The sequence below is a fragment of the Engraulis encrasicolus genome, chromosome 15, assembly GCF_034702125.1.
Source record: "Engraulis encrasicolus isolate BLACKSEA-1 chromosome 15, IST_EnEncr_1.0, whole genome shotgun sequence".
NCBI lineage: Eukaryota > Metazoa > Chordata > Actinopteri > Clupeiformes > Engraulidae > Engraulis > Engraulis encrasicolus.
Window position 1 is genome coordinate 16,544,942 of NC_085871.1, and position 16,739 is coordinate 16,561,680.

Genomic DNA, 16,739 nt, shown 5'->3' on the forward strand with positions numbered 1-16,739 from the left:
TGCTACACTGTATTTTTACACATTTGCTGAAGTAAATATCACAATGCATCGCAATAGTACATGAATCACAATGTATACAGTTTACATGACACAAGTCTCTCTCTTTCTTTCTCTGTGACCCTTTTCTCTTTTGACATACTGTATCCCCCTTTTTGCTCCCTCTCACCTCTTATCCTGCTGTTACGCCACGCCACGCCATGCCATGCCATGCTGTGTATTCTATGGCCAGGTATGTCACGAGTGTGTGCAGTCATCCAGGATTTAATAAATCGAGTGAACACAATAATGGCTTGACACACACTCGCGCTCACTCACTCACACACTTGTGCGCACGCTCGCCCCTCTCAATTCCACTCTTGCTTACTTGCTTGGGCCAAGTTACATAATGAGAATGGGGGTGGAGGGGAACGCGATCCACTTGTCTAGGCCCTTTTGTGATGATTCTAAACTGGGTTGAAAGGTTTTTTTTTCTTTTTCTCCTTTCCTATTCTATTTTTGTCCAAGACTATTCTTTTAAGTTTTAAGTTCGTTCGGTTGTTGAAATGGAAGCTGCGTCATGCCGTGCTGTCTGCTGCAAGGCTTTGCTCAGACTTGTGGCAACGGGCCTGTGTGTGTGAGGACAGACAGACAGACAGACAGACAGACAGACAGACAGACAGACAGACAGACAGACAGACAGACAGACAGACAGACAGACAGACAGACAGACAGACAGACAGACAGACAGACAGCGAGCGAGCGCTGGGTCTCCTCTTCTCTTCACCTCTCAGAGTCCTCTGTTGGTGTGAGCCGATTTCGGCCACCAAGACGGCTGTGACGTGGCAGTAGTATCTCAGCCTACTGATTTGGAGTGAGTTTCCCAAAAGCATAGCTAACCAGTTAGCAACTTGGGTAGTTGCCAATAGAAACTTGCCATACAAACAACAAAGTAGCTGACATAGTTAGCAACTATGATTTTGATAAATGCACCCCTGATTTGTCCCCCTCTCCTTTTCAGACTTGTCCTTCACCGTGCGTGCGTGTGTGTGTGTGTTTGGGAGGAAGGTTATTCACGCTGAACTGGCTGTGTTGGTCCACTTGATGTTGCTAGAAAGCCCTCAGGGAAGAGAGAGACTGATGCACTACCCACAGAAGCGCTAGTGCTTTTCAAGTAAAAGTTATGCAACACACACACACACACACACACACACACACACACACACACACACACACACACACACACACACACACACACACACACACACACACACACACACGCAGTTGTGATATCACTGTCATAACTTGTTTGCGCGGACTGCATAGAAATAAGGTTCTTGCGCAGATCTCCAGAGCCGTAACTTAAAGGTGCACTGTGTAGGATTGTGGCCAGAGTAGGTGTTGCAACTATGCTCTTCATTGAAACTGTGCTGCCTATTGCCAAATTTAATCTTTTCATGAATATTTGCCAAGTAATAAACTGACATGTACTACTACAATAAGTTTTGCGGCTAAAAATGTCTATTTCTGTGGAATTCAAAATGGCGGACATGGAGCAGATCCCCCTTTTTGCCCTAAGGCCTATGTGTAGGTTCTTGAACTCTATAGCTCCATAGGGTTTCAGTAGCACAGGAGCCCCACTTCACGAGTCCCCAAAGAAACCCAAATCTGACCCCTCTCTGTGTTGAAGGGAGTCAAGGTCACACTCACAAGGTCACCTGCTACAGATTTTGGGATAAGGCTTTTAATTGATCCGTCACATTATTCAGCATTGATCCCTCAACAACTCAGTATGGAGTTTTTTGTGTTTTCTTTCTTTCTTTCTTTCTTTCTTTCTTTCTTTCTTTCTTTCTTTCTTTCTTTCTTTCTTTCTTTCTTTCTTTCAGGCAGCTGGGGATGTGGCGATGGTCACCAGCCCTGCTGTTAAGCTAGCATCTAGTCGTCCCTTAAAAATGCATTATATAACTGCCAAGACTTAACCTACACTCGAAGGGAATCTGGCACATCTCGACCACTGTTGTACTGGCAGCTGTCAAGTTTTATTTGTGGTGATTGACAGACAGTGTGGCTGCAAGGTGGAAGTGGAGTTTGACAGCAGCGTGGCTTGAAAGCCACCCTAGATCCTGTGATGTCAATTTTGTTATACGCTTCATTACGGAATCATTCATTTTTGTAAATACAGTGTATACAACCTGCCTACTGGTATATTTAAGTTGATTGTAAACCACTGGGATTAAATGAGTGAAGACTGTACTGGCTACTTCTTCTTTGATGCATTCTCTGTCATGCAATTCTCGGATCTCTGTGATGCAGCTGTATTTGCCCATATGTTTATCAGACTGCAAAACGAAACTACCGTATACAAGCGTCAAAAATTCATGCGTGTCGTAGTGTGATTGCGTTATTGCTACCGGTGCTGCTGCTGCTACTGCTGCTACTACTGCTTTTGTTGCCAGTGATCCTATCTCAACATGAGATAAGCTAGCGCTGCAGCTCCACTCTCCTCACTCGGAGGTGTGCTTACATAATGCTGTTGTGTAATGCCTGCTGTGCCAGTAATGCAATTTGCCCCGTACCCCCTCTTGTCTAGCTGCCCCCACGCTGATCGAGGACCCCAGACAGCCGCGGGGTTAAATTCACCCAGGGACTGACGTGATCGGCCTGGGGTGCATTTCTCAACAGCGTCATTTGCTAACTGACTTAGCACCGTCTTGGTTGCATTGCGATTTCCCATAGGCAACCTACTATGTTGCTAACTGTTTGGTTACAACATTTTTGAGAGACTGGGGTTCAGGTCTGCAACCTGTAGTTTACCACAGCTGAGGTCAACTTTGTTTGTGTGTGTTACGATGGAAAAAGTCCAGCACACACACACACACACACACACACACACACACACACACACACACACACACACACACACACACACACACACACACACACACACACACGCACAAAACCACACACACACACACACACACACACACACACACACACACACACACACACACACACACACACACACACACACACAATGGTTCTACAGTAAACTTGTGGAGGGGAAAAAAAAGAAGCTTGATTATCAGTCGGCTTTTGGCCCACAGGCGTTCCGTCTTTGTGGAAAAGGGGAAAAATGCCTTTTGGCTTTTGAGTCTGGGCCAGAATATCCGAAAAGGGCTGCTATTTTGTGGTCTTGCTCTGGAGGTCAATTAGCCTTTCCTGCTTTTTATAGAACCAGCATGTTCACCCCCCACCAGTGCTCACTCTGGCTGCAAGACTTTTTTTTGTCCTACCTGTTTTGCTCGTTACTTAGTTTGCAGTCCAGTTAATGGCACCCTTTTGTGATTCAGGAAAGGGGAAAAAAGGTCATTATGACATTCTCTCTGTAGCACAGACGGCTAATGATGTGAAGGGCAGCAAGGGGGAGTGACTTAGTGGCTAAATGTAGCAGTCTGTGCTTGACGACCCTGCTCCTCTCTTATGGCAGAGAGTCTCGAGTGCTGGCCATGACAAATGGTAACTTCATGGTACGAGTGTGCCGCCTTGCCCCACTAGCCTTGCCTTCCAACAGTGGGTTTTCTCAGTGTTTTATTCTTGGCTTAATAGCCGTCTGTACTTCCCACAGTGCTGGGTTCAGGCTGGCCATGGCCATGGAATAACTGGAATAAAGGGCCTAATTGAAGACCATCATGGCTGCCCAGTGTTTTCTGCTGTAAGGGCAAATCACGTGGTTGGAACCAAAAGGGCACGGCTGCCCACTGTGTGCATTGTTTGCTGCCGTACCACTGGGACTTGAACTCTGATCTCATTTTGGGGGGAGCTCGACCGGGATGGATTCAGCCCTGGGTTGGTTTCTGTCTCTCTGCTGCTTGGAATCGATGCTCTCATCCTAGTCCAGAAGGCCATGAGAGTCCTGGCAAGGCAGCAAGGACAAGCAAGCACCATTCCCAATAGGTGCCCACAAAGTCCTCCCCTTGTATAAAGCCTATGTGAACAGAATAAAATGTTGATGTGTAGAATATTGAAGCAAAAGATTAGTTTGTCATTTGTTAAGTCATGTTCAATGAATCTGTTCAAAACTCCAAGGCAGTTTGGTTTCGAAAGCCAGGGCAAGGCTTTCAGAGAGCTGTGTGTGTTCCACAGAAGAATGAAGCGGGGCATCCCTTGACTTTTCGACTCCTTTTCCCTGCTTAAATTTCTATCCATGATTGAGGTGTGTAATAGAGCAAAGTCGGTGTGTCTGCGTGCGTGTGTGTGTGTACTGTCAATGAATTCATGGAAGAATGTTTAGCTGATAGAAAAGGCGTCCCTGCTATTATCCCTTCCCGGTTTTCAGCTCTCACTGCTGACCTTTGGCCGAGCGCCCGTAACCCATAACGCAAAAGTTAACCACTCCCTAACCAACCTGACAGTCGACTGGCATGCCACTTTCAGACCTGACACAGGTCTTTTTAACCACAGCTCTGCAAGTTGAAATTGTATTGATTTGACAATCACATCCGAGTAATGTCACCGATTGCATTGACAGTTAGTTTGTTGAGTGAAAGCGTAAGCTAGATAATTTCTGAAGAAAGGGATATTTTTTACCTCCCTATTTCTCAACATGCTTGGTTTGACTGTTTTCCTCCGAACACTGTCTGTTAGAAGTTGTGTGCAATTTAACCAACTGATCCTGTCAGTGGGCCTGCACAAGCAATTCTGCCAGCCGTCTGGCAGCTGCTGCATTTAAAATCCTCGCCAGCGTAGGCTATGGACAAGATGCTGCATGCCTCAACCTGCGACAAACGACCATATATAGCATGGCCCCAATGACCTAGTTTGGCAGACTTCAAGTTACCTGAGTGCCGTCTCTCTGTGTGTACATGTGTGATATGTGGAGCAAAAATGCAAATAGTTGTGAGATTTTGAAATGCATTTTTTTTTTCAATAAAAGGGTGAGGAAAAAAGTGACGCTCTGGGTGGATGGGTCCCCACTCCTTCAAAGGTGCTCTGTATAATATTTTTAGCAGTTTCTTTACAAAATTGTAAATGCATGCTGCCCATTCACAAATGTTACCTTTTTCACGAATAACTTACCACCACCATCAAATTCTAAGTATATGACGGAGAAAAAGGCGCTTTTCATTCATGTCCGCCATTTTGAATATCTAGAAATAGAAATTTTTAGCTGCAAAATTAACTGTGCTTTGGTCACACTAGTAAATATTGGTTCATTATTTAGTAAGCTTAAATATTCATGAAAAGATCAGATTTGCCTATAGGCAGCACAGTTTCAATGAGCAGCATTAGTTAGCAATACCTACTTTCTGACCACAATCCTAAACAGTGCACCTTTAAGAGAAAAGGCAAATATTGGAGGCGTTTCAAAATGTAGTTTTCTAAAAAAGAAAAATGGAAAAAGACAAAAACGTCACAAGCAGCAGAGAGGGAGGGGGAGAGAGGGAGAGAGAGTGGAATGAGGTCAGTCTCCTCCAAGCCTCCCTCTAGTGCGAGTCGAGTGGTGTGTGCTTAGCTACCTACCGCATGCCAAAAATTCCCTGATTCTTCTCTTCTGGGACTGCGGGGCAGTTGGAACGAGAAGAGAGAAGGAGAGCAAGGTGCTTCTCTCCCTCTTTCCCCCCTCTCTCTCTGTCCCCGGCCCCATTTGTGACTGTGCATGTTTGTATGTGTGTGTTTCGACGAGGCATCTCCCTCTGCTGTGTAACGACGACAGAAAACACTTCATTTGTGCCATGAAGGATTATCTCCGCTCCCGTTTCTGCCTCACTTACGGCCGTATCGTAAGGATTTTGGAAGGGAGTCGTGCCTGTTTATTTAACCTTTGATTACTCAATGCCTGGCATTTGGTTTGCTCCCATAATGGTTATTAATCTGACGCAAGCCAAATGCCTTTCCTTAAGACTGCTGAGCTGACAGGCTCCAGTGTTGTCCTTACCGACTAGAGTGCTGGAGTGGCAGCCAGCCTTACAAGCAGCGGTTTTGTGCCATATCAGGGCACGCACGCACGCACACACGCGCACACGCGCACACACGCACACACACACACACACACACAGTGTACACAAAGTGTAGAGGTGCCAGCCAGTCAACAGTGCCGGCAGGGAGAACACTGTACAAAAGTCCCATCTCCAAGCGTGCCGGAGATGATCTTTGGTGGGTATTGCATTGTGTCATGGCCACAAAGGTTTTTCTTTTAAGCAATAGGAAATGATGTATCAAACTTATATGTGTTGTGTAACAACTCTACAATCATCAGCTGTATGCAGGGCCAGGTGACTCTGATACACACACGCACATAGACTCTTATTGAGATTGAATGTTGATGTGTTAAAATGCTACATGCTGTTAGCGGGTCAGATTTTTGCAGCGTAAGGCTTTTGGAGTGGTCACTCACTACACTGCCTCATCCTTTTGTGATGTGAGGAATCACAAATGAGGTCATGCAGCAACCCACTTCTCACACCCTGGCGCGAGTCCCTAGAACACACACCACACCGCACGCACGCACGCACGCACGCACGCACGCACGCGCGCACACGCACAGGCATCACACATGCTAGATTTACACACATGCACAGACAGACAGACGTGGACACGCACAGACAGACAGACGCGCACGCTCACAAACAGACAAAAAGACCTGTGTGCGCACACACAGACAGACGTGCTCACACACAGACACACCAGAGTGTATGTAGAGTCTTTGCGATGAGGCTTGACCAACAGTGTAGGCCTACATTTCAGCAAAGTGGAGTGAAAGCGTGCCTCGGGGCGTCTCTGATTCATTTTTTCCAACGTTTCCCCCATAACACTTCACAGCTCCCCGGGGCTCTGTGAAAATATCATGCGTGTTTCCTGGCCTTTGTTGAAGCGGCACGTTTTGTAGGCCTGTAAAAAGAAGATGCTAAGCCTCCAGTGCAGTGCCGGGACCGACTGTCCGTTTCTCCTCTCCTCTCCTCTCCTCTCCTCTCCTCTCCTCTCCTCTCCTCTCCTCTCCTCTCCTCTCCTCGGTGCTCATCTCCTCTCCTCTCCTCTCCTCTCCTCTCCTCTCCTCTCCTGTCTCCTCTCCTCTCCTCTCTCTTCTCCTCTCCTCTCCTCTCCTCTCCTCTCTTCTCCTCTCTTCTCCTCTCTTCTCCTCTCTTCTCCTCTCTTCTCCTCTCTTCTCCTCTCTTCTCCTCTCTTCTCCTCTCTTCTCCTCTCCTCTCCTCTCCTCTCCTCCACTCATCTCTTCCCCTCTCCTCTCCTCTCCTCTCCTCTCCTCTCCTCTCCTCTCCTCTCCTCTCCTCTCCTCTCCTCTCCTCTCCTCTCCTCTCCTCTCCTCTCCTCTCCTCGGTGCTCATCTCCTCTCCTCTCCTCGGTGCTCATCTCTTCTCCTCTCTTCTCCTCTCCTCTCCTCTCCTCTCCTCTCCTCTCCTCTCCTCTCCTCTCCTCTCCTCTCCTCAGTGCTCATCTCTTCTCTTCTCCTCTCCTCTCCTCTCCTCTCCTCGGTGCTCATCTCCTCTCCTCTGTGCTCCTCTCCTCTGTGCTCCTCTCCTCTCCTCTCCTCTCCTCTCCTCTCCTCTCCTCTCCTCTCCTCGGTGCTCATCTCCTCTCCTCTCCTCGGTGCTCATCTCTTCTCCTCTCTTCTCCTCTCCTCTCCTCTCCTCTCCTCGGTGCTCCTCTCCTCTCCTCTCCTCTCCTCTCCTCTCCTCGGTGCTCATCTCCTCTGGACACTCCCAATTCCCCTCATCTCCATCTCTTTCTTTGTTCGCCAAACCCCACAACCCCATTTATCTTCCTATCTCTTTTCATAGCTCTTTATCTCATCCTTTTATGCTTTTTTCCCCCCTCTTGTCAAGAGGAGTACGTTGAGGTAGCCAGGAAAGAGGGGGATTTGAAGCATGCTGCTTCTTTCTTCCTTAACTCCTCTCCTCTCCTCTCCTCTCCTCTCCTCTCCTCTCCTCTCCTCTCCTCTCCTCTCCTCTCCTCTCCTCTCCTCTCCTCTCCTCTTTTTAACAGGTTTCTTATGTGTTTCTCTCTCTATCTCTCTCTCTCTCTCTCTCTCTCTCTCTCTCTCTCTCTCTCTCTCTCTCTCTCTCTCTCTCCTCTCTATCTCTCTCCTCTCTCTCTCTCTCTCTCTCTCTCTCTCTCTCTCTCTCTCTCTCTCTCTCTCTCTCTCTCTCAGGAGTGGACATCGAGGCGGCCAGGAAAGAGGAGGAGCGCATCATGCTCCGGGACGCGCGGCAGTGGCTCAACAGCGGGCAGATCAGCGACGTGCGGCACGCCAAGTCGGGAGGCACGGCCATGCACGTGGCCGCTGCCAAGGGATACTCGGAGGTTTTAAAGTGAGTTTGCCTGCCCTGACGGCCAGCTGTGCATCACACTTCTCTGGCTAGCACTTTTATTTTGAGAAATGATTGGAGGTTTTACAGTCAGTTTTCCCCGCCCACCAGCCGGGCCAGTCTTGCATCATACTCTGCTGTGCTCGCTGATGCTTTTACGAGTTTGCCAACACAACGTCCAAAAAGCATTACATTCGAGTTTATATTGCTTTTGAATAAAACTGTCGGTAAAGATATGGTGTTGTATGTATGGGGTAGTGAAGTGATAAAGGTGGCATTGTTCAAGGGTAATTGAGTCATGTTGGACACCCCATATATTGTGCAGGATTTGAACCTCTGACCTTCTGTTCCCAGGACCTAGAGCTTTATGGACACACTAGGACAGTGTCAAATATGCAGGCAGATGAGCGTATGTATAAACAGTAAATGACTATTTTCTATAACAATAACGATTGTAGCCAAGTCCTTGATGACAGCCAAAAATCGATCAACAGGTGTTTCTTTGTTTTGACAAAGTTGCCCAGCCCTTCTCTGGCCTGTAATCGTTTCCCTTCAAAGCAGTGTGAGGACAACCCAGAGCAGTTGCTCTTACCCACCCAGCTAGCTCGGCAGGCAGTTCAGGCAGGCAAGACAGAATGATGGGTGTGTTTCCAATAGCACGTCTCCCGTTTGTCACGGCTGCCTTTGAAAGTCTTTGCCAGCAATCGGCATCGACTGCTGGCCAAGCAACACTGGGGCCAAGGAGGCTAGCTCAGCTAGCAGCACCACACAACTGGGCCCAGAGAAGCTTCATAAACAATGAGAATGGTCAGTGGCTCAAGTTGTCCGGGGTGGTACTGCAGCTAGTTGCTAATCGCAGGCAAGTGAAAAATGTATTGGTTTCAATGGAGCTGCCTAAAATAACGGTTTGGATTAACTCATTGTTTTCTTTTGCTATACATTTCTGCCCTGAAATATTAATATTACCTTCGAAAAACCTAGTCATAAAAATTGGGTCGTCATTACATTGCATGTTTTTGGTGAGGGGGCCCTTGACATGACTTTGTCCCGGGCCCAAGTAGTTAGAGGCCCTGACTCAACAGGGGTTGCATAGCAGCATTGCCCAGCCCCTCCTACATTGCACGCCTGAATATGTGCATTCATTGTCGTTGCATTGACATTACCGTTCCTATTGCTCTGAATAAGTTTGTCACACTGTTGTTGTAGGGTGTTTTTCCTTTCATCAGACATTGACAGGGTTGATCTTAGTTATATTTTGGTTCTACTTATGACTATAAAAATGAGTTTGGTTTTACACACTGACAATATTCAAAACCTCTCTCTCTCTCTCTCTCTCTCTCTCTCTCTCTCTCTCTCTCTCTCTCTCTCTCTCTCTCTCTCTCTCTCTCTCTCTCTCTCTCTCTCTCTCTCTGTATGTCTTTCTTTCTCTCTCTGTATGTCTCTTCAGGCTTTTAATCCAGGCAGGGTATGATGTAAATATTAAAGACTTTGACGGCTGGACTCCTCTGCATGCTGCGGCTCATTGGGGGAAGTCGGAAGCGTGTAGAATACTAGTCGAGCAACTGTGCAACATGGATCTGATCAATAAAGTGGTACGTGCCTCCTTCGTCCTTCTCTTTTTATTTTTTAAAATGTTATGGATAGCATTTCTAGCAATCTTAAATCAAAATCTTTTTTTTTTTTTTTTAAAGTCAACCTGACCAATTTTCTCTCGTCGTTACACATCAGACCTCTCACCACACATTGGACATTTAAGTGTTGTTAAAATTATGCTATGAACTAAAATATTTTTATTGAGTTGAACGTGTATTCCATTAGACGAGGGCCAAGGCAAGTCAACAGCCAACCAACCAACCAGAGGAGTGTTGACACCCAACTGTTTTTGTTTCAGGCTTGGTTAGCCCGTCTCCGCTGTACTGTACTGCACTGCCCTTGAGCAGAGAACTTAAACCCATTAAGAATAGTGTGACGCTGCCAAGTCGCCTAGCCTCTGTTGGTTGTGAAGCGAATTGGCTGTGCACTTTGCTGGCCCGATGTGTCTAGCTTCACCCTCTCACACACATACTGTACGTGTAGACGGCACTTCCCAAATCACATGCTACACACACACACACACACACACACACACACACACACACACACACACACACACACACACACACACACACACACACACACACACACACACACACACACACACACACACACACCGCATGCATGACGACCCAGCTGGTGCTGTGTGCAGTGCAGTATAGAGTGGTGGTGGCTTGAATGTAATGCGGAGAATGCTGTGCCCTGTGTTCCCCCAGGGTCAGACGGCGTTTGATGTGGCAGACGAGGACGTACTGGCCTATCTAGAGGAGCTCCAGAAGAAACAGAACCTGGTACGCCTGGCACGGCTTACTTGCTATTTGCCTCCTTCATACATTTGTGCTTGTGTGTGTTTTTGTTATATATACTCCCTACCACTCACTTCCAGTCTCCATCTCCATTTAAGTAAAAGAAGCTGTTGTGTTCCTCTTCCATTTTTTGTTGTTTAGTTAGTTTACGTTGTTACTCCTTTATTTAGTCTTCCTTCGCATATCTGTAGTTATAGTCAGGTATCTTGTGTAATTTCGTTCAATTTTTTGGGGGATTATGAAAACTATATATTTTTGGAAACCTTAGACTGTGAGGAATCAGAAAAGCGATGTTTGACCATTTTTTTGGGTCGCTATGGTGACCATATAGGGCTTTCAAAATGGCCGCCTTTTAATACCAATTTATTAAATCTCTCATCTTCAGGAATACCTATAAATTAATTTTTAGCAATCAATTTGTCATGTGGGATGAGAAAAAATATTACCATATATTTTTGGATGATCAGTGACCCATACTTAAGTTTTTGTTATGTTTTATTCTGTTTTAAGGCGAGACAGGGCAGGTAAATAGGGTACATTTTTAAACTTACAGATATCACTATGAAACTTAACCAGTCGATTAATCATATGAATATTAGAACAAAATATATTACAAGTTTTCTTTAATGTCATGTTTGAATATGCTTATTAGGCTATATCTAATTAAATATGCACTGTGTCAAACATCACTTTTCTGACTCTTTAGGGTCTAAGGATTCCAAAAATATAAAGTTTTACAAATCTCCACAAAAATTGAACGAACGCATATATTCTAACATAGTGTACCTGACTATTAGTAAATTCACACCATATAATTAATGTAATGTAATGTAATGTTTCAGATGGAGAAGAAGGATGTGAAGAAGTCACCTTTGATAGAAACTACAACTACTGGGGATAACAATCAGTCATTGAAACCAATGAAAAGGTAAGTCCTCGGGTTTCTCCTAGCACTTAATTGTGAAGGTGTCCGCTTTGACTAGGTCCCCTGAAATAATCAAGAATTTGTTGGTATGGATTTTCCAGTTACCAGTACTTATTTTTTAGTAGAATTTCAGATCATGTTTTATATCAATCTCTACAACGTAGCCTTTTTGATCATTATCGTCAGATGTCCCTGATTCCAGCTAATCCCTACTATTTTGTGTGTTTGTTTCTGTGTGTGCATGTGCGTTTGCATTTGTACCTGTGTTTATGCCTCTGTGTCTGTGTGTGTGTCTGTCTGTCTGTCTGTCTGTCTGTCTGTATCTGTGTTTGTATGTGCCCGTGTCTGTCTGTGTGTGCAGCAAAGAGACGCTCTTGCTGGAGCCAGAGAAGACTGCTCCTCGCATCGAGACCCTGGAGCCGGAGAAGGTGGATGTGGAGGAGGAGGGCAAGAAGGACCAGGAGTCCAGCTGCTCCAGCGAGGAAGAGGAGGAAGAGGACTCCGAGTCCGAAAACGAAGCAGGTTAGTGTTAACCTGACTCTCACCAGCTGGTAAAGTATTGCCTTCGCCTTCACGATGCCGTAAATGGTAAAAGGACTGCATTTATATAGCGCTTTTCCACTCCTTTGAGCACTCAAAGTGCTTTACATGGTATATGCCTCACATTCACCCAAACGAATCAGGTTACTGCTGTGAATCCCCCAACATTGTTATATTGAGTTACAAAATGAAGCTGAAGAAGCTTTGAGTCTGGAAATGAAGCCGGTTAGAGCTGTGAATCCTCTTAACACTTTCATTGAATTACAAAATGGATTGGTTTATCACTCTCATATTGAATATGAAATATTAATTCATTATTGAGTAGTTGACATTGTCACCGACGTGGCACCTGTTTCCGGTAGGGCAGCCATTCTCAAACTTCAGAGGACCAAGGCCCACTTTGAAATGTGAAAAAATTCTGGGGCCCACCTAATATAATATAATATAATATAATGTACAGCTCCAGGCCACTTTATTAGAATAGCATGAAAAAGTTGATTCATTTCCATAATTCCATTAGTAATGTTAAACTGTCATGGATTGTAGATTCATGGCCCAGTTGTTTAACTATTCCAATCATTAATTTTTTTCTTTTTACATATTTTGGCCTTCCAGCTAAAAAAAAACATGAATTGGGGAATTCGCATCATTAGAATATTGTAATAAAATCACAATTTTCTTCATCAAAATTCGGTTCACATCAAATCAGTTGAAATTTGGTACTTTCTACATAACATGAAATGTTCAATACTTGGTTAGGACTCTCTCTGTCTTAATCGATGCCATGATGCGTTTAACATTGAAGTCAATGGCAGAAACTGTGCATGGCAGTTATGGAAGCCCAGATATCCTTGATGCTTTGCTGTCAGCTGTTCTTGTTTGTTGACCTGGTGTCCCACACTTCACTCTTCAATATACCCGTAGATTTTCATGCTACGTTTTGGTGTTAACTCATCAGTTTAATTCTAACTCACCAGAAATAAAACCCCATTCATTTTCAATGGGGCTTCATTTCTGGTGATTTAGAATTAAACTGGTGAGTAAGCGCCAAAACGTGGCATGGAAATCTACAGGGTATATTGAAGAGTGAAATGTGGGACACCAGGTCCACAAACAAGAACAGCTGACAGCAAAGCATCAAGGATATCTGGGCTTCCATAACTCCCATGCACTGTTTCTGCCATTGACTTAAATGTTAAACGCATCATGGCCGTTATTAAGACAGAGAGAGTCCTAACCAAGTATTGAACATTGCATGTTATGTAGAAAGTACCATATTTCAACTGATTTGATGTGACCAGAATTTTGATGAAGAAAATTGTGATTTTATTACAATATTCTAATGATGCAAATTCGCAAATTCATGGTTTTTTGAGCTGAAAGACCAAAATATGTAAAAATAAACAATTTAATGATTGGAATAGTTTAAAAACTGGGCCATGAATCTATAATCCATGACAGTTTAACATTATTGATGGAATTATGGAAATAAATAAACTTTTTCATGCTATTCTAATAAAGTGGCCTGGAGCTGTAATGTAATGTAATGTAATATGATATGTAATTTAAATCAGTAATTACAAATAATTTCTATGCATGTGTGGGTGTGGTTTTCTGAAAGGGAAACTAATGATAAAGCATAGAATTACTCCTGATACTGAATATGAAATGAACAAGAAACAAGCCAGCATTCAGGCTCAGAGAAATATGCATTAGCCTTGACATATGTGAACTAAATACTAATGCTGCATTAACCCTATTCAGACTGGGCTTTTTTGGCATTCCTGGGCCTGGGGGGGGGCTCTTTTGACCCCCCCCTCATAACTCATGAACGGAATACGGTATGACCACCAAACTTTAGGGTGATGATCTACATATGGACATCTATGAATGACATCATTTTTGTGTCATTATCTGGTATTATGACGTCATAATGACATCATCTGATTATAATGCCCTAAATCTCGCCATAATGTATTTTCCATCAAATTTAGGCAGTGCACTTAAATTTTAATGATTATATGCTTTAGACCACTATAATGCTCACAAAGCTGTCTGATACTAATGGAAATAACAACAAAAATTGAAAAAGGAACAATAATGAGACTTAGATCAGTGATTTCCGGTCAGACATACCTGTCAGAAAACCGTTGCCATGGCAACGGCAAAAATGATAAATGTAATCTTTTGGTACTAAACTGTAGCCAACTAAATTTTAGGAAAAGTCACCAAGTTTCGTAGTCATAGCTTAAGTCGTTAAGGAGTTATACGTCATCAAAGTTGGTGCGGGCACTTTTAGCCCCCCCCCAGTCTGGATAGGGTTAATACAGTTTGTAGTTAGGAAATACTGTAGGCCTGGGAAGTGAAAATGGCAATGTTTCCTCTCACAATCGACTAAAAAAGTATTACAAATATACATTGTGCACATACATCAACACCATAAGCATGAAAATACACCATATCACGACAGCAGATAGAAAATGTAACACTGTACATTGCGGTTGAACTCGTGCAAAATAATTTGCGGTAAAATATTACCTCCGCGATTGAAATGATGACTGTTTAAACATCCTGCCTAATAGTACTCCATAACAGATAAAAACACCAAATAAGGAAGTATACTCAAGTTTCTGGACGCACAAAAGACATAAGATCACAAAACAACATGTGATTATCTAACCAACATGTGAGCGAATTTGAGGATGTTTTTTCTAGGACCATTCTCTGCGGCCCACCTGCTCTACCGCCGCGGCCCACCAGAGGGCCGTGGCCCATAGTTTGAGAATCACTGCGGTAGGGTAAGCCGCAGGGCTTAACGTTAACTTGGTTGCTCACCTTCTCCGAGTCACTTGTCATTCAGCCTTTCTGCTAGCCATAGTTTTGTTGTCAGTTTTTCTTTTTCTTTCGAAAATTCTTGCCTGTTACCTGTCAAAGTGCCTTGTGATACTGAAACTGTTACTAGCCACAGCCGAGTTTAACCAGCATTTGGCTGGTTGGCACTTTGCCAGTGTCAAGCCCTGGTAGGCTGTATTGATGAGTTTTCAAAGTTGTGTTGTACAGTGTGTCTCTAAACCAGATAAACATTGTGTGCTGCTTATGTGTGAGCATTGTTTCCCCCATGCCTGACCTGTGCGTTATGTTTCCATCCCCGCAGAGAAAACCAAGCCGGCCGCACCTGCCAGCAACACCAACACCAACAGCACCGCACCGGCCCCCACTACCGTCACCATCACCGCCCCCACCAGCTCCACCAACCAGGTGGCCCCCACCTCACCCGTCAAGAAGGTACGCATGAGACACTTCCCCTTACTGACCCCAAATCTCCGGAAAAAAAAAAACCTTTCTCGCAATCTCCCACTCCACCTTAGAATTATTTGTTAGAGGTATAACCATCTATGCTTAGCAAGACTTTGTAGCTTTTGAATTATGTGTTGATGGTAGGGCCATCTAACCTCCCCCTCTCCTTCAGAAACACCTTTTGCCTCTCTTCCCTTTTCCCTTACACTCTCCCCTCTGCAGGTATACAAACCGGGGTTTGCAGCCTCAGCAAGATTTCAAAGCTTTTGGATTGTTGTTATGCTTAAGCGGGTGGAGGGGATTTAAAAAAAAACTTTGTATGAAAGCCATGTTAACATTATCCTTGGCCTCAAAAACATTTTAACATGTAAGGGATGAGCTGTTTACAGTTAATAGTGGCCTGCATCTGCAACGAGTCCTTTATATCATGCTTTGTTGATGTCCCGTGTCACATCTGTTGGGCACAGAGGCGATGTGGCCCCAAAGGCCCTCTTTGCTGATGGGGTTTTCTTCATGGTAAATCTCTTCTTGAACTCATGGTAACTTGCACTGGGACTTGTACCGAAGCAAGAAACCTGTCTCTCTATCTGTTCCACAATCCCTTGTACTGTATTCTGCCCAGTTTGTGTCTCATAAGTGCTCGAAGTGCTTTGGAACGAGGGGAAGATAACTGGATCAAAGAGCGGGGGGTGGGGGAAGGGGAAGGTGAGATGGCTTTCCTGGAAGTGCAGATTGCCATATATACTGAATAGCCTCTCTCTCCTGTCACTGTAGCTCTCCGGGATGATGGATGGAGAGAGAGAGGCAGAGAGAGAGGCAGAGAGAGAGAGAGAGAGGCAGAGAGAGGCAGAGAGAGAGATAAAAGTGGTAGCAGTGTGAGTAGCTGAGATGAGTTTCCTGGAAGTAGAAATGAAGAGAGGGTACCGGTAGGCAGGGCTTGAAATTAACACCAGCCAACTGATCCAATGCTGGTGAAATTTCAGTTTGGCTGGTAGGAAACACCAACTTACTAGCCACGTTGACCCATTAGTGAGTGTGTGTTTGGGTAGTAAGATTAACATCTCCTAGCCATTTTGGCTGGGGATGAAAAAAGTAGAATCCTGCTGGTAAAGTATTACTCAGAAATGCTAAGCTAAGCAAATCCACAGTCACTATGCATGCACTTGCTAGGCTTGTTGAGTGGCCAACAAAAAAAAAGAACAAGAAAAAGGGGGAGGAAAAGCAAGTAAGAAGGAGCCAGAAAGGGGAAGAAAAAAAGAGAGCGATTGAGAAGAAGAGTGA

At 44.7% G+C, this 16,739-nt stretch overlaps 1 protein-coding gene across 9 annotated transcripts in view; it reads left to right on the forward strand.

Annotated features, from left to right (window-relative positions):
- ppp1r12a (protein phosphatase 1, regulatory subunit 12A) overlaps positions 1-16,739 on the forward strand; it is a 111,617-nt gene that overhangs the window by 53,532 nt on the left and 41,346 nt on the right. For all 9 annotated transcript variants that reach the window (XM_063217144.1, XM_063217151.1, XM_063217152.1 and 6 more), the window contains exons 4-9: positions 8,141-8,300; positions 9,745-9,889; positions 10,607-10,681; positions 11,539-11,624; positions 11,983-12,143; positions 15,316-15,446. In XM_063217144.1, the coding sequence (XP_063073214.1) occupies positions 8,141-8,300; positions 9,745-9,889; positions 10,607-10,681; positions 11,539-11,624; positions 11,983-12,143; positions 15,316-15,446 (758 nt within the window). The remainder of the gene's footprint in view (positions 1-8,140; positions 8,301-9,744; positions 9,890-10,606; positions 10,682-11,538; positions 11,625-11,982; positions 12,144-15,315; positions 15,447-16,739) is intronic.